Below are 24,500 nucleotides of genomic sequence, written 5' to 3'. Positions count from 1 at the left end.
CATTGATTATGGAGGCAAATATATAAAGGTTCTTGGAAAGGCACTTGAATGTGCAGGAACAGATTAGTTTAGCTGGTGATTTGATCACCAATTTAAATTAGTTCAGTGCAACACTGTGGCTGAACGGGCCCATTCGTATGCTGCACTGTTCTATGTCTTAGTTCAACACGATCAACTCAATGGTTAGCTTGGGACAAATAGCAAAAGCTGGCCTTGTATGTGTTTTTGGATGTGGGTATAGCTAACAAGATTAAAATGGCCAACTGCCTCATAGTTGTTGAATATAGCTCCTATACAACAGTTGACATTACAATTCAGTGGCTGTAAAGCAGTCTGGAACACCCAGAGGAGGCGACCTACACTGCTTACACAAGAGTTCCTCCTTACTGAAGAGGCATTCCGGCTGCCAAAAGAAAAGTGACTAACCTGTTTCCTTGCCTGGTTCAGGCCCTGTAACCGTTGTTCCAATTCACCTTTGTAATTCTTTGCTGCGTCAATACTTTCTTTGGCTTCCTTTAGTAGCTCAGCCTGAATTTCAATTTCCATGATTGTGATCTTCCTCTAAGCACAACAGCAAAACAAAAGAAATTATTAGCCCCACTGATAAATAACGGCAAACTCTGATTAAAAGTTAACTCTTTATTCCATTTGCCATTCCAGCCTGAAACATTAACTGCCCATCTCTCCACAGATGCAACCTATCCACACATATCCAGTATTTTACCAACAGCTCAAACATTTACTTAACTGTGGCTCGAAGGCATAGCGGCAAGTGTAATACTTTACAGCGAAAGCAGACGGGGTCCAATTCCCACCGCTGTCTGCAAGGAGATTCTACGTTCCACATGTGACCACATACATTTCCCCCTATGTAACGTACCAAAGACGTATGGGTTATGGTTATAAACACAAGCGATTCTGTAGATGCTGGAAATCCAGAGCAACACAAATGCTGGAGGAACTCAGGTCAGGGAGCATTCTTGGAGAGAGATAAACAGTCACCATTTTGAGCTGAGATCCTTCATTTATGTGTGGGTTAGGATTAGTAAGTTATGGATGCATTATGTAGGTACTGGAAGCATGCCCCACAGCACATCTCAGATTGCATTGGTCATTAACAGACAACACATTTCATGTATGTTTCGATGTATGAGTGACAAAGCCAATAAGCTTTATACAAGCTAAAAAAGCTTGTACATAGAACACAGAAAATCTACAACACATTACAGGCCCTTTGGCCCACAACGTTGCACCGACCATGTAACCTACTCTAGAAGCTGCCTAGAATTTCCCTACCGAATAGCCCTCTATTTTTCTAAGCTTCATGTATCCAGTGGAGAAATTTACGGGTTCTCTCTCAGGTTATGACAGCGCCTAATTGTTGTTCAAATACAGACAAACTATTTTATTTAAAACCATTCTGAACAATGTACATGCCACGAAATTTCTCATGTATAAGATTTTGATTACCTAACAACTGCTCAGATTAAATTCAAGTTGCCACAATCAGAAAACAATTCAGAGCAGGTAAATAGCAACAATTGTTGACATTGCTGATAACTGACAAGTTGACAAATGCCAATGATCTGAAACCACAATTCGGAAAGCAAATCAGCAGTGATGAGTTTATTGTTCCTCTGCTCTTGCGGAATATCAATAGAGATCAAAAACAATCAAACTGCTGAAGAGTGGTGCATCGGTCCAGACTACTGCAGGAAGGAGGGGTTCCCATTCTGGGGTCCAAGGACCCCTTGGTTAATGGTAGGGGTCTATGGCATAAAGGACTGGGAAATCTTGCCACTCAACAGCAATTTGAGAGTTAAAATACACTCAGTGGGCACTTTATTAGGTACTCCTGTACCCAAAATGACCACTGAGTGCATGTTTATGGTCTTTTGTTACTACAACCCATCCACTTCAAGGTTGAGCATTTAGAGATGCTCTTCTGCACACCACAGTTGTAACGTGTGGTTATTTGAGTTCCTGTTGCCTTCTTGTCAGCTTGAACCAGTCTGGCCATTCTCCTGAACTTTAACAAAGTGTTTTTGCCCACAGAACTGCCACTTACTGAATGTTTTTTTTTGCACCATTCTCTGTAAACTCCAGAGACTGTTGTGCGTGAAAATCCCAGGAGATCAGCAGTTTCTGAGCTACTCAAACCACTCTGTCTGTCACCAACAATCATCCCACAGTCAATCACTTAGATCACATTTCTTCCCCATTCTGGTGTTTGGTTTGAACAACTGAACCTCAGCTGTATTTGCATGCTTTTATGCATTGAGTGGCTGTTAGGAAAGGTACAGGAGCCTCAAAACTCACACTACCAGGTTCAGGAACAAGCATTACCCCTCAAACATCCAGCTCATGAACCGGGAGTGGTAAATTAACTTGCCCCATCACTGAACTGTTCCCACAACCTATGGACTCACTTTCAAGGACTCATCTCATTTTCTTGATAGGCATTACTCATTTCTTTTTCTCTTTTTTGTATTTGCACAGTCTGGTGTCTTGTGTACACACAATGGTTGGATGCCCAAGTTGGTGTGGTCTTTCATTGATTCTGTTATGGTTATTGTATGAATTTATTGAGTATGACCACAACTCTGTATATGGTGACATTACATGTACTTAGATAATAAATTTACTTTGAACTTTGATTAGATATTCGCATTAACCAGCAGGCGTACAGGTATTATGAATAACATGGCCACTAAGTTTATATCAGTCAGGAAGAACCATCTTGCAGAGAGGAGGAGAAAATAAGTGAAGAACATTAAAACAGAATCTGAGTTTGGTGGGGGGGGGGGGCAGAGAAGAAGAACAGATATCCTGAAAAGACAAGTGGAAAAGGGATGGGATTTGTATGCAGGATAAAATAGGAGAAGGACTAGATCATCAGTACTCACAAGCCTGTCCCATCATTCAATATCAACATGGCTGATCTACACTGGCCTCAACTCTTTTTGCCAGTTCCCCAAATGCTCAAATCTTTCAACTATCTCTTGTCAGTAGAAACGGTTCCACCGGGTTTAGTAGTTAAGCTACACGTGAAGGCCAGGAGCTGGAATTAGTTGTCAGAGGCTATTTGAGGTGCACACCATTGGGAACATTTAATAGGTCGTGGGAGCTCACCCCCTTTACTTCCCCCGGCTATAAGAAACTTAACTACCTCATTATTCATTTTTTAAAATTTAGAGATACAGCATGATAACAGTCTTTCACTAATTACAACCACGTGACCAACTAACCTACTAACCCATACAACTTTAGAATGTGAAAGGAAACTGGAGCACCCAGAGGAAAGCTATGCATTCACGGGGAGAAGGTACAAACTCCTTAAAGAGAGTGGTGGAATTGAACCTGGGTCACTCATGCTGTAATAGCCTATACATTAAATTTATACTAGTTTTATGTCTTTGCACTGTACTGCTGCTGTAAAACAACAAATTTGACATCATAAGTCTGATTCAGATTATTCAGAAACATTGACGCACCTCAGTTTTAAATGTCTGGCCCTTCATTTTGCAACGACATCCCTTGTTGATGACTCCTCCACTAGTGAAAACATCCCAGCACCTACCTTGTCAAATCCCCTTAGATGTTTACAAACAGTATCTGAACAAGGTCACCTCTTATTCTTCTAAACTCCAAGTAATACAAGATCAGGGAAGAAATTAGGAACTTGGGTGGGGCACAGCATTTGAGGAAGAGAGCCAAAATGAGTCCCAAAATCTCTGCTGGGAAATTTGTCAAGCCTCAGTTGAAGCCAACATCTGCATTGCCTACATTTTCTCAGCTACACTTCAGTGTTTAGGAACTCGTTTGAATAGTGATCAATATGCCAAGGTTCTGCTGGCTGCTGAGACTGGAAAAAATTACATCAAGGCCAAAGTATACAGGCAGATTTGCATCATTCTCAAAAGTAACTCTGGGGCAAGGAGACAAGAAATAGGAAGGGAGAGGTTGTGGCAAACAAAATTCAATCTGCAGGCAGCCACATCGCCAACCTCAGGCCAGCAGCAATACAAGGACTCAGAAATCCTTACTCAGTACAATGCAAAACCACACAGCAACCATATTCAAAGTTCAAAGTAAATTTTATTATCAGAGTACATATATGTCACCACATACAACCCTGAGATTCTTTTTCCTGCAGGTATACACAGCAAATCTATTGAACAGTAACGATAACAGACTCAAAGATCAAGTAAAGCATAAAAAACAACTAACTGCAAATGCCAATATAAATAAATAGCAACAAATAAGGAGAACATGGAATAACAAGATAAAGAGTTCTTAAATTGAGGTAATTAGTTGTGTGAACATCTCAATAGATGAGTGTAGTTATCCCCTTTTGTACAAGAGCCTGATGGTGAGGGGTAGTCACTGTTCCAGTGGTGTGAGTCCAGAGGCTCCAGTACCTTCTTCCTGACAGCAGAGCGAGAAGAGAGCATGGTTTAGGTGGTGGGGATCTCTGACGATGGATGCTGCTTTCCTACGACAGCGTTTCATGTAGATGTGCTCAGTGGCCGGGAGGGCTTTACCCTTGATCAACTACCTTTTGTAGGATTTTCCGTTCAAAGGCGTCGGTCTTCCCATACGAGGCCATAATGGAGCCAGTCAATACACTCTCCATCACACATCTATAGAAGCTTGTCGAAGTTTTTGATGTTGTGTCCTATCTCCACAGACTCCTAAGGAAGTAGAGGCACTGGCATGCTTTCTTTGCAATTACATTTATATGATGGGTCCAGGACAGGTCCTCTGAGATGGTAACACCCAGGAATTTAAAGTTACTAACCTCTGATGAGGACTGGCTCATGACCCCTGGTTTCCCTCTACAATTAGTTCCTTGGTCATTCAGCACTAGTCTCCCCACCAACACTACAAAGAACCCTCTCTCACTCTACCCAAATTCAGAAGAACCACCAAGACCAGATTCACAACCATTTCCATAATTGACACTGTAAATCTCCAATTTACAGTTTTACTTTGCTGAAATTGACAAAAGCTATTAAGTGACATTCAAATTTGATTACAATGTAAAATTTAAAAGTTAGAATTACATAACCTCTCAAAATATAGGTTAATTGAATGATCATGTAGCCATTCCTCTGGGTCAAGACATTGGCTTTCCTTAAAACCAATATTGAAGTAAATCAAGGACTGTACCATGCACTGAAAATTGACTTCACAAAGTTTTTTGAGATAATAGTAACATAGCGACAGCCACCCATGTAAACAGAGACAGAGAAACATCTTGACAGAAAATCAGCAGAGAAAGTAACTGGTAGTTAAAGGGGCCTTGAGAGTAAATTCTGAAACTATTGTAAGTCTCTGCAGCCAACTCATGCAGATCTTTCAGTGCATCTGGAACATTCTAGAAATTGCACATTTGAATATTTACTGTACACTGCAAACGATGTGGAGCAACACAAATGTGGAGGAACTCAGCAGTCCGGTGAGCTAGGAGGGAAATGGACAGTTGAACTTTCAGATCAACTATCCATTCAACAGGACTCCAAATTGTGTTTTGGAGGTGATCCAATTCATATTTTTAGATCTACAGTAGATTCCAGTGAACCAGTATTGGCCCAATTAAGCAGCTCCCCCAGTTAGCCAAAGTTTCATGCAAATAGTTAAGGTGGAAAGACAAACTGAGTAACAAATTATATACTTAAATGAAATACAAAACAAATTAGAGTATTACCAATATTACTGCAGCAGAGCTGTACGAGCTCATAATAATAATCAATGGAGGAATTCATCCTTGCCGTGTTCTTTTCACTGTAAATGAACAAAATCACCTATTGCAGATAATGGACTGCCTTCAGACAATGTTGTCGATGATTGCATCCTCCAAATCTTTCTCATTGTAACTTTCAAGATGATGTTGATACCTTCAAATTCTTTGTAGTTCCTAATTTGAAGTAGTAAAACACTTCATTGTCACTCCCTGCCATTTCAGGCATCTACAGACTTGTAAATGGGGAGTAAAACAGTTATGAATTGCTTTACAACTATTTCTCGTCAACTATCAGTGACAAAAATCACTGCTTTTTGAACACAAACACACACAACTAATACTATTCAAGTGCATGCCACTGACACTAGCTAGAAACATTACCACAAAATGCCACAGTCTCCTGTCCCATTTAAGCGGCATAGTATCTCAAACAAAAGGAATCCGGTTATTGTCTCAACTAGTTTTTTGTTTCTTTTAAAGATCTGTCCAAATAAGCGGCTGCCCCAATTGACCGATGGCTCAATTAAATTGGAATGCACTGTATTTGTTAATCACAACTACATCGAAACAGACATGAAATGTGTCGTTTGTGAATACAACCAACAATTTGGGGATGTACTATGTGCAGCCCACAGGTGTTGCTGCATATTCCAATACCAACATAGCACTCCCACAATGTTCAGTGAGGGTTCGATTCAGACCATTTCCTAAACTTCTCAAAGTTAGTCCAGAAAATTTCTATCATACAAACCTTTTGACATAGGGTCATGGTCTCATTGAGGTTTATTAGATAGACTCTGATTTGTTGTTGGACAATAGTTAAAGGAGATGGAGTGACGGCCGACAAATGAAACGGTGGCATGAATCAGCCTCCACTTAACTGAATGGTGAAACGAGTTTAATGGCAACCAAAAGAAAAAGGAAATCTGAAACCAAGTAACAAGTCTAGAAACACTCTGATTCTTCTTTCCAAACTTAGAGGAGGTTCTACTCTCCAGGGTTTGAAGTCAAGATATAGCTGAGTGCAATATTATGTGCGGCACTGAAAGTGACAAATTGTGGACAAAAGTTTGTCACTGTCCCACCAGCATTTATCCATCAACCAACATCACTGCATAGATTACAAAGTGGCCACTACTTACAAGTGGATTAAATTAGTTAAAAACTTAATTAAACCATTTTAGGGCAATATAAGAGTGGTGAATCTGTGAAATTCAGATAGCTCATCAGGCCAAGTCATTGGGTATATTTCAAGCAGAGGTTTATAGGTTCTTCATTAGTAAGAACGTCAAAGGTTATGGGGGGTGGGGGGGGGAGGGAGCATGGAGTTGAGAGGGATAATAAATCAGCCTTGGTGGAATGGCAGAGCAGCATTAATGGATTGAACGGTGTAATTCTACTCCCATGCCTCATGGAGTGGGGAGAAACACATTATAAACCAGTCACAATCTAACAATAGTGAAACAGGCTCACTACTTTCCCAGAGGAACACAAAAACTGGAGGAACTCAATGGCTCAGGTACAATCTACAGAGGGAAATAAACAGCCAACACCTCAGGTCAAGACACTTCATCAGGACAAAAAGGCCTCCATCTGAAACTTCAGTGACACACATTTCCCTCCATAGATGCTGCCTGGCCCGCTGAGTTCCTCCAGCTTCTTTGTGACATTTCCAGCATCTGCAGTCTTTTGTGTCACACTGCATTTCAAAACCACTGGAACAAAAAAAAACTGAGTTGCATTTTGATAGCACTTTTCACATATCCTAAACAGTTTGAAGTCAAAGTACTCTCCAAATTCTAGACAATGGGAAAGTTAGTTAAATGGTCTTGTTTTTAAAATAAAAAGTGGTCTTCCTTTGAAATCTGAGAACATACAGAATTACAAACACAGGAGATTCTGCAGATGCTGGAAATCCAGAGCAACACAAAATGCGAGGGAACACAGCAGGTCAGGCAGCATCTATGGAAGGTGAATAAACAGTCAAAGTTTCAGGCCGAGACCCTTCATCAGGACCGAGAAGGAAGGACAAAATATCAGAATACAAAGTTGAGGGGAGGGGAAAGAGGACAAGCTAGAAGGTGATAGGTGAAGCCAGGTGGGTAAGGGAAGAGGGGGATGAATAAGAAACTAGGGGTTGATAGGTAGAAAAGGTAAAGGGCTGGACAGGAAAGAATCTGATTCGAAAGGAGAGTGGACCATGGGAGAAAAGGAAGGAGAGGCACTGGGGGAGATGACAGGCAGGGGAGGAGAAGTAGTAAGACGTCAGAGTGGAGAACAGAAGCATAATAAAGAGGGAGGGGGAAAAAAATTACCAGAAGAGAAATTAAGTTCATGCCACCAGGTTGGAGGTTACCCAGTCAGAATTTGAGGTGTTGCTCCTCCACACTGAGAGTGGCATCATCATGCCAGAAGAGACCGTCATGGACTGAATGGGGATAGGAATTTATCAGGAAATTACGCTGTTTGCGGATTGAGTGGTGCCCAACAAAGTGGTCCCTAATTTACTTCGGGTCTCAACAACGTAGAGGAAGCTGCATCAGGAGCTCCAGAAACAGCAGATTTCCATGCGAAGTGGTAGGTCCAGCATTTCCATCACTTGCAGGGATACGCGCCAGGAAGGAGATTAGTGGGGAGGGATGAATGGACGAATGGGGAGAATTACAGAGGGAGTGATCCCTGCAGACAGCTGTTGGGGGGGGGGGGAGAAGGTAATCATTTGTTTGGTGGCAGGATCCTGATGAAGATGGAAGTTGAGAAGATGGCAGACGTTGTGGAGAATGATTAGTTGGATGCTGAAGCTCACGGTGTGGTATGTGAGGACAACAAGAATTCTATCCCTGTTAAGACTCTGGGAAGATGGGCTGAGTGCAGATGTCCAGGCTATCCACTGAGTTTGCAGAAAATGGGAGGAGTGAATAAAAAATTGTCCAGGGCGAGGAGCAGTTCTGCCAGACAGAGGAGGGTGGTGGTGGAGGGGAACTCGTTGGGTAATTTGTTGAGAATGAAGCGGAGAGCTTTAGGGCCTTTTTGATGGGGGATGGGATACATACAGAATTACTATTTAGCACAAGAACAAAATCCTGTAAGCATTAGCAGGTTAAACAGTATCTATGGAAGTAGGAGGTTTCATTCAACGTTTCAGGTCGAGACCCTGTATCAGGGCTCATTCTGCTAACAACCCTGTGTAGGAAAACTTGTCCCTTGGGTCCTATTCAATCTTTGCCCTCTTACACAAAACCTTTTGGTTTAGACTCCCCTACTCTGGGGGAAAAAGACAATCTAACCCATCAACAACAGGAATTCTGCAGATACTGGAAATTCAAGCAACACACATAAAAGTTGCTGGTGAACGCAGCAGGCCAGGCAGCATCTCTAGGAAGAGGTGCAGTCGACGTTTCAGGCCGAGACCCTTCATGAACGATCTAACCCATCAATGCTTTTGCAGGGTCAGCCACAGCACTCTGCACTCCAGGGAAACAGTTCCAGCCTATCCACTGTCTCCTTGTAACTCAAGGCCCCCCATTCCAAGCAATATTACTGGGAATCCTTCCTGCAGCCTAATACAACACAGATTCCACATGATCGTGTATGACAGAATGGTTCCAAGCAGCCCTTCAAGACAAAAGTTTATTTTATAAATACAATTTTTAATGTCTGCAAATTAGCCAAGTCCCAATGGCAGTAAATAGCAGGTAATACACAGACTATTCACTAAGGAACAGACATTGCCGACATCAGTGACACAAGCCCCTTTGAATGTACAACCACGAAAGTTGTGGATTATGCAACAACCATAGTGGAAGACCCACCACATAGAATGATCCCGAAGAGGAAAGTAGATACATCCCAAAGGAATATATTGGCAAACTTTTAGCCAATTAACAAAGCTTATACTTATCTTCCTATTCTACATGACTCTTTGATTTGGATCAGCGGTTAAATTCCAGTTTCCATTCCCTTCTCAAATTCCCCAGTTATTTACATCCTGTTGCAATCTTAGACAAACTTCTTCACTGTCCACTACAGTTTTTAAGAGTCATCTGAAAACTTCATAATCATGCAACCTACATTCTCATCCAAACCAATCAAAGGACCCAACAACAATCTCTGCAGCACACCACGGTGATGACATTCTCCTTAATTAACAGCGAGGCTTTTATCATTATTTCTTATTTAATTAATTTATTATTATTCAGTTTATTATTACTGACGTGAAGTTTGTTGTTTGCTGCAGCACTTCAGTGCAATATGTAAAAATTATGTTAAACTACAAGAAAAAAAATTGAGCAAGTAGTGCAAGAGGGCAAGACAATGAGTTAGTGTTCATGGACCATTCAGAAATCTGATGGCAGAGGGGAAGAAGCTATTTCCAAAACATTGAGTGTGTGCCTTCAGACTCCTGTACCTTCTGCTTGATGGTAGTAATGAGATAAGGGCATGTCTTGGTTGATGGGGGGCGCGGGGGGGAGGAGGTCCTTAATAATGGATGCTTCATTCTTGACAGGGGGTTGACTGGTGCCCATGATGGAACTGGCCATGCTTACAAACCTCTACAGTTTTTTTTCCAGATCCTGTGCATTGGTGCCCCCATATCAGACCATGATGCAGCCAGTCAGAATGCTCTCCATGGTACATCTGTAGAAATTTGCAGAAATCTTTGGCAACATACAATAACTGCTGATGTGCTTTCTTTGTAATTGCATCAAGATGTTGGACCCAGGATAGATCTTCAGAGATGTTAACACCCAGGAACTAGAAGCTGCTCACCCCCTTTTCACCTTTGAGCCCCTTGATGAGGACTGGTGAGTGTTCTCCCAACTTGCCCTTCCTGAAGTCCACATCAAAAGTAACAACGGTTCAGCACATCAGATCTTCCAAGCTGCCTGTCAAGCCCCTGCCCATGTATTTGCTTGCTTCAACCTTCTCATCTGTTGCACTGCTGCTCGAGTCCCATCTGTTATGGGATGAGCTCAAACTCTGAGAATTAAGCCACCCAAGAATTTACAAATCTGAGCCAACCACAAAATATTCTCTTCAATGGAGGAGAAATCATCAGAATAGCACATTTAACAACAGAGGAAACAGAAGCACACAGAGCCAAAAATTAACTCTGCAACCAGCTTTGGAACATTTCAGTACAGACACACACAAACCACAGGAATTCTGAAATAAAACAACAAAGTCAAGATGGCACTAAACGGCGACTCCTTTGCTTACACCTTCGGAAACAGCTCCACTTCCATCTTTAATATCTTTAGTTTTCCCCCTTCAGGGTTCTTTAGAAGAGCCTGACCTGGAGTTACACGCTTACGTCGGTTTTTTGCGGGAATGGGACCCGTTCTCGGGGGTTTCAGGACTAGTTGTTGTTCGGCACGCCAACGGTTCAGCCTGGGAGTCCAGCTCAGATTTGGAAGCCTAAGGTCTCGGGGCTCTGGAGATGGGCGGATCGAGGGTCAGTGTCACTGCAGGAGACCTGTGCGTCGTCAGGGGAGTCGGAAAATCTTCTGCTGTGTGTCCAAAGACCCGGGATCTTTCAGACCTTTGGGAACAGAGCTCAGAAAAAGTAATGTAACGGACTTTCAACATTATAAACCAGCGAGTTGTTTGTTATGTCTCCCCCCTCGCTGAGGAAAAAACAGAGACACCTCCTTCTCCCTTATTAGGGAGAGAGAGAACCTGTGGGACGTTGAATGGGGTGAAACGTGGAGTCTTTGGGGTAACTGCAAGTCTGTGTCTTTGCTGCTTTGCTCAGGCGCGAGTGCTCAGTGGTGGGTGCTGATGCTTTTTTTTGCTGGTGGGGAGGGGGGGATTGTTGCTCGCTGCCGCTTATGCGCAGGAGGGGGGAATTTGAGGTTTTTACATTTAACTGTCATCCACTCTTTGGGGCACTCCTCTGTTTTCGTGGCTGTTTGCGAAGAAAAAAAACAGTTCAGGATGTATATTGTATACATTTCTCTGACATTAAATTGAACCTTTGAAATGATGAAAGTGTTCAGGAAAACAGGATGCATCTTTGGACAGAGAAACAGTTAAATGTTTCGCATCAAAGGCCTTTTATTGGAACCATGCTTCAGAGTTTGATCAAAGGTTGTCTATTTGAAATGCTAACACTCTAGTCTGACTGGTCGAGTATTTCCAGCAGTTTCTGGGAACAGAGCAAGGGAGGAAAGGCACTGTAGTCAGACAGTGGTGAGGGTGGTGGAGACAAAATAAACAACTATTATGCCACTTCTCAGATTTATATTCATTTATTTTATTTCTTACATCCACTGGAGTAAAGCTCTTTATGTTGCGTCTCTATCGCAATGTAAATGCAATAAAGAGGAGAAATTTGGGGGGCATATTGCCCCAACACTAAAATTGCATACATAATTGTTTTGTATACATGTATGTACAGTCAGATATGCAATCAGGTCAAAGTGTATTGATAAATCTGATGGCCTGGTGAAAGCAGCTGTCCTGGAGCCTGTTGGTGCTGGCCTTAATGCTGCGGTACCGTCTGCCAGATTGTAGCATCTGAAACAATTTGCGGTTCAGCTGGCTAGGGTGTCTGGAGTCCCGGATGATCCTCCAGGCCCTTTCCACTGACCTGTACAGATCATACAGATCTCAGGAATTAGTCCCCACAATGCCCAACTACCAGGATAACAAACCAAAGTAACGGACACTCATGGTCATTCAATCCACTGGTCACAGCTTGAAAACATTAGTCTCATTTACTGAAGACGCCACCTCTATGATGTTAGTGCAAGATGGGGCCTGCAAACAATGATGTCCTGCAGACCATTCACAAAACCTCTATTTTACTACTTCTTCCAAATACGATTCTTACTACTAAGCTGCGGGTGATTGGAACCTGTGAGCTATATCTTGATGGTGTGTTCTTGGGCTGATTAAGTGATCTGGCTAGCTGCCATAAGAGGGAAATGTAGGAGCCTTGGGTTTCATGCTGCAAGGATTGATTGGCATTTTGAGGGACTGAGGTTCACGGTGCATGCATTTCTGGATTCTGGTTACTTTTTTTTTGTTGTTTTTGAGCAGTTTATTTGGGGTGATCGATTCAGACTGGGGCACTTCAGCAAAGAATGGCTCTGCATGCAGCCTGCAGTGGGTAAGTGGCACAGCATTGAACACCACTGGACTCCTGGTTTGAAGTCTGATATTCTATGCATGGCTCAGTTTTCACCATTTGTACAATTTCTTCTTCTTTCTCATGTTCAGCGTTAGATATTTTCTTTAACGGGTTCCATATTACGATCGAGGAACGTGTTTGTAGACCGGATATTGAACTTTTTACGGTTGGACTTCGGCCACATTCCACCGAGATTCAACACTGGGCGGCACGGGAGGTCGTTCCTGCCTGTGGCCATCGAACGTGCAGCTCCTCCCGTGGAGGGTCAGACACCCTGAGCCAATACACTGCTCCTGGACTCTTTTTCCATCTGGCATAGTTTGCATTTTGTTGTTTGATTGTTTGTGGTTTTTGTATTGCTATATTTATGCTCTATTCTTGGTTGGTGCGGCTGTAACGAAACCCAATTTCCTTCGGGATCAATAAAGTATATCTATCTATTTATCGCATTTCTTTGTTTCATGGCTGCTGCCTGTAGGAGGACAAATCTTAGAGTTGTAATTTACTGTAAATGAAAAAAGATTAGGGTTACAGCTAAAGACATTTATAAAACATCTAATCGCCTTCCTCACCATGACTTGATACCGCCTCTGGTGAAATCCCAAAGTCGCAACATTGCACAGAGGTCAGCATAACGCTATTATAGCACCAATAACCTGGGTTTAATTCCTGCCACTGCCCATAAGTAGTTTGTACATTTCCTCCAGGTGATGTTTTCCACCCACATTCCAAAGACACATGGGTTGGTGAGTTGTGGGCATGCTGTGTTGGTGCCAAAGTATGCCGACCCTTGAGGGCTGTCCCAATACATCGTCAGATTGTGTTGCTCATTGACACAAACGTCACATTTCACTGCAGGTTTCAATGTCCACGTGACAAATAAAGCTAATCTTTATCAAGCAACTGACTGCAACACAAAGTGGGGCAGAAAATGAGACAACTAACCTCTAATACCACAGAACAGGAAAAATAAAATCAATGAAAAAAAAAGTGCAACACCTACGCTCTGTCCGCCAGAGAAAGCAGGATCTCCCAGTGGCCACACATTTTAATTCCACTTCCCATTTCCATTCTGATACGTCTATCCACGGCCTCCTCTACTGTAAAGATGAAGCCACACTCAGGTTGGAGGAACAACACCTTATATTCCTTCTGGGTAGCCTCCAACCTGATGACATGAACATTGACTTCTCAAACTTCCGCTAATGTCCCACCTCCCCCTCGTACCCCAGCCGTTATTTATTTTTATACACACATTCTTTCTCTCACTCTCCTTTTACTCCCTCTGTCCCTCTGACTATACCCCTTTCCCATCCTCTGGTTTCCCCCCTCCCCTTGTCTTTCTCCCTGGGCCTTCTGTCCCATGATCCTCTCATATCCCCTTTGTCAATCACCTGTCCAGCTCTTGGCTCCATCCCTCCCCCTCCTGTCTTCTCCTATCATTTCGGATCTCCCCCTCCCACTCCCCCTCTCAAATCTCTTACTAACTCTTCCTTCAGTTAGTCCTGATGAAGGGTCTCCGCCTGAAACGTCGACTGTACCTCTTCCTAGAATTGCTGCCGGGCCTGCTGCATTCACCAGCAACTTTGATGCGTGTTGCAGGAACTGAGTAATCAAAGTTACACTCCTGAATAAACTGCTATAAAAAGGTGTTCTGGAGACATTGAAGGTCAGTATACTGGGACTACCTGATACTCAACATCGCAACTCTTAACAGCATGAAAATATGTGGCTATTGCAGATCACTACAATGACTACACAGATCACTCCCCAGTGTACACCAAAAATCAGTATGCATCCCCTGAAACCTTTTAACTCAGGAGAAACCTCATCCCCTTATCAACATCAGCTATACTTCTTATCCCAGCAAGAACCAGTACGTACTGCATTCCATTCAGCAAGTATTCTCAGAATTTAGAAGATTGGAAATTAGAATCGATAATTTGGAAAAGAGCATCAGCATATAGGAAACAAACATGACAAGATAAAATACATACATAGCAGTTGTACGTTTATATAAGACTTTGGTTAGGAAGCAACTTGAGCACTACATGCAGTTCTCATTGACCCATTCTGGTAAAGATCGGGAGGATGCAGGCTTGTTTGAAGTGACAAGAGATTGGAAAGATAGGGTTAGAAGGTTAAAGAAAATAAATGCCTATTTATTTTCTTCTCTCCTCACCCCACCCTCTCTCCAGTTTGGTTTTTATCAATTCTCTTTTCAGATAAAAACCTAAAAGCATGTCCCCCCAGGCTCAAGAACAACTTCTATCCTACTGTTATAAAACCAAATGAAGAACAATATACACAGTTATTCTGTTATTGTTATTGGCAACATATCCTCCATCTGAAGGTCAAGATGTGCAAGGAAACAGCATCCTGGACAAATTCACACGTCACACCCCACCCCAGCTTGGAATTTATGACTATGGAGAACTCCATGTCCAGCAGTATTGTGAAGAATTCTTTCGAGTTCAAGGTAGCTTACTAATATTTTTGTTGAGGGCCGTCAGGCGTGGAAACAAATGCTAGCCTTGCTGGCAACACCACCACCCTTCGAAAACATTACAGAAGCCCACACAAGTCAGGATGATGCAACACAAGTTCTCAAACTACTGGAAAGCTTCCAGCTGGTAGGAAGCACATCTAATTCTGCCACCAGCTCCTGACCAACAAACCACAATGAGCAAGAGGCAGCAACAGCAATATTAAGAAGGATCCAGTTGCAGAGTATTGCAAGAAACAGCAGGGAGTTGTGAACACATCTCGTAACATCACAGAAACCAACCTCCCCTCTATGCACCATCTAAAGACCAAGTACTCTGAACTGGCAACTGAAGCTGACCAGAATGGCTGGAACAAGCTTTTCCCTGTAGAAGTGGGATGCAGGGGATTCATTGCTGCATCTATGACCAGTCTATTGAAGAAGATGGGGGTGAGGGGTCACTCCCTCCAACAAGTAATCAAATGCCGCAGAAGAAAGCAGCAATTGGATTTGGATTAAAAGGAAAGACAACAACTGGGCTGCAAGATGAAGACAGGAGGGTATGGAACTGGGGGGGGGGGTGTATCTGAGACACCAGGTAGCACCATTGAGCCCTCTGGAGACGTTGTGGGCTTATCAACGAAACGTCAAAGAAAGAGGGTGCCCACCTGATGACCCCAATGACGTACCTACCCTCCCTCCTTGTCACCACTCCAAGCCCACTGCCAACATCGAGAGTGCCAACTTACCATAGGGATTGAAACATCAAGTCCTAGTAGCTCTACTACTGACTACCTTGTTAAAGCAGCCAGCATAATCAAAGGCTCCACCCACCAAAGACATTCTCTCTTCTCCTCTTTCCCATCAGGCAGAAGATACAAAAGCCTGAAAGCACATACTACCAGGCTCAAGGATAGCTTCTATATCGGATCACTTATCACTCTTGAATGGACCTCTTGTAAGAGCTCACAATCTACCTCATGACCTCCCACTTTATCATTTACCTATACACTGCACTTTTTTGGTCGCTTTTACACATTTTTCTGCACAAACAACATTGAAGACAAACTTTTCACTGTAACTTGGTACATGTGACAATAACAAACCAATACCAATTTTCTTCCTTTTCTCAGGATATTTCACAGGCATAGGGAGAAGTCCTGATACACATGACATCACTCACATAGGCCTGACCACAGTCCACTATTTGGTCATTCCAAACCATTTTTTTAAATGTTTATCCAGTTATACTTTTAATACCTCTCCAGGACAGCATCTTTGATAATGCAGCACCCCTTCAAAAGTGTATTGCAAACAGCTCTTTGGTGGTTTAAGTTATTTGTTTAAACCAGGCTTTGAAAATGGCCCTGCACCCAGTTTCAATTCCTGTGTGTTGTGGCACAGCAATTTCTGATTTCCTCTGGTTTACAGGCATCAGCATATGACACATTCAAGCCTAAACACAGGCAGATCTAAAGCTGGTTTATTCATCCAGAAGAGTAAGTGTGCAAACTCCCTGCACCAGCTGACCCAAACATCAGAGGGTGAATGTGGAACCATGTTGGTCTGCCCAAGTACTGAATTATGACATTCTCAGAAAAGAAATTAGAAAGCTGGTAATTTTTTTTTTGAAAAAAAGAATATCAGTTTCCCCAATGGCAAATTCATGAGCCACTCAAGTACCAAAACACCTTTTTAAAAAAAGCACTGCAGTTGTTATTCTTCTAATTTTATTTAGCTGCAGACATTGGTAGGTTCAATATTTAGAGTTATTAACTGGAGATAAATCCTTGGCCATTAGGACAGGGTTAAGCTCAGCTGCAATGCCCTCCATGGTTAAAGAGTCTACCAATCAGTAGCATAGATTTAAAGTTCAAAGTAAAATTTATCAATGTTGATGTCATTATATACTACCCTGAGATTCATTAGGACTATGGTCCCAGGGCAGGTTTATGGAAGTAGGCATTGTAAATGGTTTCAGCGTGGACTTGATGGGCCAAAGAGTTTGTTTCTGTGCTGTCCATGACACCTGAACCAGTCTAGATAACTTCACTCGCCGCACTCTGAACAGATTCCACAACATGTGGATTTGCTTTTAAGAACTCCACAACTCGTGTTCTCTGTATTATCTATGCACTTATTTATTATTTTTATTTGTATTTGCAGAATTAGTCCTGTTTTGCACATTGATTGTGTGTAGTTATTCACGCATTCCATTATTGTTCTTTGTTATGCTATAAATACCAGCAAGAAAATGAATCTCAGGGTAGATGTTCCCCTTAAATTCTTAACCCATGACCTCTAGTTGTAGAATCACACAATCTCAGTGGAAAAAGCCTGCTTGCATTTACCTCATCCATACCCCTCAATTTTGTACACCTCTATCAAATCTCCCCTCAGTCTTCTATGTCCTAAGGAATACAATCCTAACCTATTCAATCTTTTCTTATAACTCAGATCCTCTGGACCCAGCAACAACCATGTAAATTTTCTCTGTACTTTTTAAACCTTATTTACACCTTTCCTGGAGGTAGGTGACCAAAATAGCACACAAATTAAGCCTCACCAATGTCTTATACAACTTCAACAAAATATCCCATCTCCTGTAATCAATACATTGATGAAGATTAATGTGCCAAAAATTTTCTTCACTACCCTATTTACCTATGACACCACTTTTAATGAATTATGGACCTATATTTCCAGATCCCTTTGTTCTACCACACTCATTGCCCTACCAGTCACTGTGGAAGACCTACCCTGGTTGGTCCTACTGAAGTGCAACACCACATACCTGTCTGCTTAAAATCCATCTGCCATTTTCCAGCCCGTTTTTTCTAGCTGATGCAGATCCCTCTGCAAGCCACGATAGCCATCCTCACTGTCCACTACACCGCCAATCTTGTGTAATTCATAAATTTACAGATCCAGTTAACCACATTATCACCCAGATCAGTGATATAGATGACAAGCAAAGGACCCAGCGCTGATCCCTGCAGCACACCACTAGTCACAGGCCTCCAGTCCGAGGCAACCATCCACTACTACTCTCTGGCTTCTCCCACAAAGCCAATGTCTAATCCAATTTACCACCTCGTCATGAATGCTGAGCGACCGAACCTTCTTGACCAGCCTTCCATACGGTACCTTGTTAAATGCCTTACTGAAATCCATGTAAACAACACCCACTACCTGCCTTCAGCCACTTTCCTGGTAACTTTGTTGAAAAGATCCAAGATTCATCAGACATTACTTACCATGCACAAAGCCACGCTATCTATCCTCATCAGTCCATGTCTATCCAAATACTTGATGTATCCGGTCCCTTAGAATACCTTCCAATAACTTTCCCATAACTGATGTCAAGACTCACCGGCCTATAACTTCCTGATGCTGTTTAGAGCCGTTCTCAAATAGCGGAATAGCATTGGCTATCCTCCAATCCTCTGGTACCTCGTCTGTCGCTAAGGATGATTTAAATATCTCTGCTAGGGTCCTGGAAATTTCTGCACTTGGGTCTGAGGGAACACCTTGCTAGGCCATGGGATTCTCCTTCACCTTGTCTGCTAGAGCAACTTCATACCTTCTTTCAGCCCTCCTGATTTCCTTCTTAAGTGTTATCTTGCATTTCTTATACTTCATAAGCACCTCATTTGTTCCTACCTGCCTATACCTACTATGCACCTCCCTTTTTCTCTTAACCAGGGTCTCAATATTTCTTGAAAACCAAGGTTCCCTACACTTGTTTTCTTTACCTTTTACTCTGACAGGCACATACAAGCTTTGTACTCTCAAAATTTCACTTCTGAAGGCCTCCCTCTTGCCAAGTACATCTTTATCAGGAAGCAGCCTGTCCCAGACCACACTTGCCAGATCTTTACTGACACCATCAAAATTGGCCCCTCTCCAATTTAGAATCTCAACCCATGGACCAGACCTATCTTTTTGCATATTTACTTTGAAGGTAATGGCATTGTGGTCACTAGATGCAAAGTGCTCCCCTACACAAAATTTCAGTCACCTGCCCTAATTGCAGATCCAGTATCACAATCCCTATCATTGGGACTTCTACATATTGAGATGGACCAAAGTGTAGGGTTCTTCCACTACTGGAGTGGGAGGGGCTGGTTCAGGGAGGAAGTCCCTCAATTATTGCAATTGCATACCACCCCAGGGACAACATGAGTGGCAACAGTACCATTAGTTTTAAAAAATGTAATTGAACACTGTGTAACGTTGCCTACAAATAGAAAAATGAAAAAGTATTGCAAGGTTTATTCTTGTAAATAATTTTTAATTATGAACAGTTTATTTTGGTTAAAAGATAGCTACAAGACCCAATTCAGAAATATCTTGGAAAACTCTCCACTTGCCTGGATGAGCGCACCATCCCGACTTGGAAATGTATCATCATTCTTTCACCATCACTGGGTCAAGATCCCTGAACTCGCTTCCCAACATCATTGAGGTGGTAACTCCACCTCAGGGACACCAGTGGTTCAAGAAGCAGCTCACGACTACCCTCTCAATTAGGGTTGAGTAATTAGTTGTTGGCTACAAACTAATGCACATTTTTTGTGTTGGCCTTCAGAAAGCAAGGAATTCTCACCATCTTTAACATTCTTTAGAACTGAATCTGCAATAGCAGATCAAGGCAGAACCCCACCAATATGTTGGGATAATTATGATGGGCCTTGCTGGAGATACCCACAACCCATAACTGAGAGAAATGTGGCACGGATACCTACTGTAAAGAATGCACTTCAGCCATTACACCCGTAGATTAAGACAAGCATGACAAATAAGGCAAGATAATAAATGTGGTTTCTACACGTTTCCGCTTCTAGCAGCTGAACGAGTTTTCATTTTGAAAAGGAGTTTGAAAAAATGCAAAGGCATGTATTATATTAACAGTTGTAAACCGTGTAACCACATCCCGAGTTAGTTGATTGAAGAAAGATGGACAATTTTGTACTTTAGAAATGAAAATGGTATTTGAAACAGATTTTGGTCATACACCAGGAACTTGAATTCTACACAATTCAAGCATTCAGCTGAACACTTGTGCCAGCGTTTAATGCTTCACACAGACCTCCACCCTCTTAAACCTAAATAAGCGATTTTATTTCTCCCTCATATTCTTGTCCTTCTAATACTGTACACATCCGTTCTTCTTCACACAGGAAAGCATTCAACATTCTAATGAAAAGAGATTTGTCCAAACTCCTTAAAGCCCCAATAAGATTGCTACATTATTTTTCAAATTGATTCATGAAAGTGCTGCTTCCACCAGCTCTGCTCTTTTCTCGTGCCAAAATGAAAATAAAGAAACAATCTGCATTTATAAAGTGTCTTTCATAACCTTGGGATATTTCTACACTCACAAATACATACAGATGTACCATGGAGTGCATTTTAACTGGCTGCATCACTATCTGGTATGGGGGTTGGTGGCTACTGCGTAGTTTCAAAAAATAAGCTGCAGAGAGTTGTGAACTCATTCAGCTCCATTATGGGCACTAGCCTTCATAGTATCCAGGACATCTTCAAGGAGTGATGCCTCAGAAAGGTGGTGTCCATCATTAAGGACCCTCATCACCCAGGTCATGTCTTGTTCTCATTGCTACCATCAATGTTGTGGTACAGGAGCCTAAAGGCACTCACTCAACGATTCAGAAACAGCTTCTTCCCCTCTGCCATCCTATTTCTGAATGGACATTAAAGCATATACTACAAACGTACCTCACTACATTTTTGTCATATTTCAGTTTTTGCACTACTTATTTACACATAAACAATATATTGCATTGTAAAGAGAACAAATATCATGACACATCAGTGATACTAAACCTGATTCTGATATCCTAAAGCACTTGCAATCCAATGAAATATTAGACAATTGACTGGATGCTGCATACACAGAATACTCACACAAACAACAAAAGTAAAAGACTAAGAAATCAGTTTGAGAATGAGCCCTCTTCAGGGTAAAGGAAAGAACATCCCTGGCCTTATTCAAATAATATTCTGGTGCCTTCTACCTCCACTTCTTGAAGCATAGAGAATGCGATATCACCTCATGGAATTTTATAAAATCACGAGAGGTAAAGATAAGGCGGACAAGCCGTTGCCTTTTCCTCAGGGTTGGGGAGTCCAGAACTGGAGGGCACAGATACAATAAAAAGGGAGAAATGAGATCCAAAAGGTAACATCCTTACACAGAGTTGTGAGCCCCTGGAATAAGCTGTCAGAGGGAGAGGTTGAGGCAGGTACAAATGCAATATTTAAGAGGCATTTGGACGGGTCCATAGAGGGGGAAATATGCAGGAACTGGAAGGGAGGATGCTGTGGCTGGCATGGACCAGTTGGGCCGAAGGGCCGGTTTCCACACTACTACTCTACAGGGAAAACGGTAAAAGTATATTCTTAAGATTGTTCAAAATAATCAACCATTTCCTCATTCTGGCACCAAATATCAACCTCATCTTCATGCTTGAGCAGATCATGTTCTGACTCAGACAGGAGTAGCATTCACTGAGCCAGACACTAACTCACCACATTCAAAAGTGCAATATCTAATCTGAGTCAAATTAGCTGGTGGGTGGGGGGGGGGGCAGGAACTCTGCCACAAGAAATCTGCATCATCCAGGATCCCTCACTCCCTTTTTTCACTGCTGCCATCAGATGGGAGCCTCGGGTCCCACACCACCAGGTTCAGGAACAGTTATTACCCCTCAACCATCAGGTCCCACACCACCAGGTTCAGGAACAGTTATCACCCCTCAACCATCAGGTCCCACACCACCAGGTTCAGGAACAGTTATCACCCCTCAGCTATCAGGTCCCACACCACCAGGTTCAGAAACAGTTATCACCCCTCAGCCATCAGGACCCACACCACCAGGTTCAGGAACAGTTATTACCCCTCAACCACCAGGTTCCACACCACCAGGTTCAGGAACAGTTATTACCCCTCAACCATCAGGTCCCACACCACCAGGCTCAGAACATTTATTATCCCTCAACCGTCAGGCTCCTGAGCCAGTGTGGATAAATAACTTCACTCACCACAACACTGAATTGATTCCACAACCTATGGACTCACGTTCAAGGACTCCACGACTCATGATCTCAATTATTTATTACTTGATTTTTTTAAAAATTTGCACAATTTGTCTTCTTTTGCACATTGGTTGTTTGCCCTTCTTTGCTTCTGTGCAGTTTTTCATTGATCCTATTGTTTTTTTGGATTTACTGTAAACACCCGCAAGAAAATGAATTTCATGGTTGTATGGGGTTACACGTATGTACTTTAATAATAAATTTACTTTGAACTTTGAAGGTGGCACAGAAACAGCAAAGTAAGAACATTTCAACACAAAAAGGCAGTCCTGTATTTCAAAACGCCGTAGGCAAATGTGACAGCCTATCACAGGCAGCTGCATTGCTTTCACTGCAATCCTGCAATATAGTTTGATATGCACACTTCCCCTTTTCTTCCTACTCGCTTACTCTTGTAACCTCCTCCCCCAAGATTCTTTCTCACTGACTATCAGCAGATAACTGCTTTTGAAACGGTCTCCCTTGCTGCCTCCACATTTCTCCAGTTCACAATGAAAACTGGCCCTCATTCAGTCTCACTGACTCATTTTGCCAGCTCGAGTACAGGCAGCCAAGGGCAACAAGGCCTCACCTAATATTCACAACCCTGGAGAGGGACACTGATCCACAATGACATCCTCAGTTATGAAACTGCCCTTACTTGCACTCTTCTGCAAGCTGGGGCTCCCAAGACAGTTTCTCTCCCCAGCAACATACAAAATTTTGTACAAGCTCAGCAGGTCAGGGAGCATCCATGGAAATGAACAAATAGTCAATATTTTGAGCCAAGACCCTTCATTTGGGCTGGAAAGGAAGGGGAAGGACATCAGAATTTTAAAAAGGGGGAGGAGGGGAAAGAGCACTAACTAAAAGTGAATCCAGATGGGTGGAGAAGGAGGACTCTAATAGGAGAAGAGAGTGGACCATGGGAGAAAGGGAAGAAAGAGGGGCTCCAGGGGGCGGTGATAGGCACCAGATGAGGTAAGTGGCCACTGTGAGCAATTGGAGGAAGGGAGAGGGATTTTTTTTTAAACTAGAAGGAGAAATCGATGTTCATGCTATCAGGTTGGAGGCCACCCAGACAGAATACAAGATGTTGCTCCTCCAGCTGCGAGTAACCTCATCATGGCAAGAAGAGGTGGCCATGGACCGAATTGTTGGAACTGGAATGGGGACAGGAATTAAAATGGCTGGGCCCTGGAAATTCTGCTTTTGGCAGGTGGAACAAAGATGCTAGACAAAATATTCCCCCAATTTATGATGGGTTTCACCAATGTAGAGGCCACTTTGGGAGTGCTGAATACAATAGATGACCCCAATAGATTTGCAGGTAAAGTGTTGCCTCACCTGGTAGCACTGTTTGGGGCCCTGAATGGAGGCAAGGGCAGGTATAGTATTTCAGTCACTTGCAGCAGTTTGTGCCAGGAAGCTGTTGTTATAGGACTACTGAATGATTCCCTCATGCTAGGATTCCCTAGTAGTTGGACTCTTGACCTCTGTTACATTCAGATTTATCACATGTACAAAACATACAGTGGAGTTCCACAGGGGCCGGTGTTGGGACCACTGCTTTTTACGATGCCAATGATCTGGACTATGGGATTAATGGATTTGTGGCTAAATTTGCCAATGATACAAAGATAGATGGAGGAGCGGGTAGTGTGAGGAAACAGAGAGCCTGCAGAGAGACTTAGATAGTTTAAGGGAATGGGCAAAGAAGTGGAAAATGAAATACAACATTGGAAAGTGTATGGTAATGCACTTTGATGGAAGAAATAAACGGGCAGACTATTATTTCGATGCAGAGAGAATTCAAAATGAAGGGATGCAAAGGGACTTGGGAGTCCTTGTGCAGGAAATCCTGAAGGTTAACATCCAGGCTGAATTGGTGGTGCAGACGGTGAATGCAATGTTGGCATTCATTTTTAGAGGTATAGAATACAAGAGCAGGGATATGATGTTGAGGGTCTATAAGACACTCATGAGACCACACTTGAAGTATTGTGTGCAGTTTTGGGCTCCTTATTACTGAC

At 42.6% G+C, this 24,500-nt stretch overlaps 1 protein-coding gene across 1 annotated transcript in view; it reads right to left on the bottom strand.

Moving 5' to 3' along the window:
* Nucleotides 1-24,500, bottom strand: part of crlf3 (cytokine receptor-like factor 3) — a 69,525-nt gene that overhangs the window by 32,389 nt on the left and 12,636 nt on the right. Inside the window, exon 2 of the mRNA XM_063030666.1 lies at nt 427-561. Within this exon, the coding sequence (XP_062886736.1) occupies nt 427-546 (120 nt within the window). The 5' untranslated portion in view covers nt 547-561. The remainder of the gene's footprint in view (nt 1-426; nt 562-24,500) is intronic.

Source organism: Mobula hypostoma, chromosome 22 (assembly GCF_963921235.1).
Source record: "Mobula hypostoma chromosome 22, sMobHyp1.1, whole genome shotgun sequence".
NCBI lineage: Eukaryota > Metazoa > Chordata > Chondrichthyes > Myliobatiformes > Myliobatidae > Mobula > Mobula hypostoma.
The sequence above is the reverse complement of the archived record's forward strand: the minus strand, read 5'-3'. Positions and strand labels throughout refer to the sequence as shown.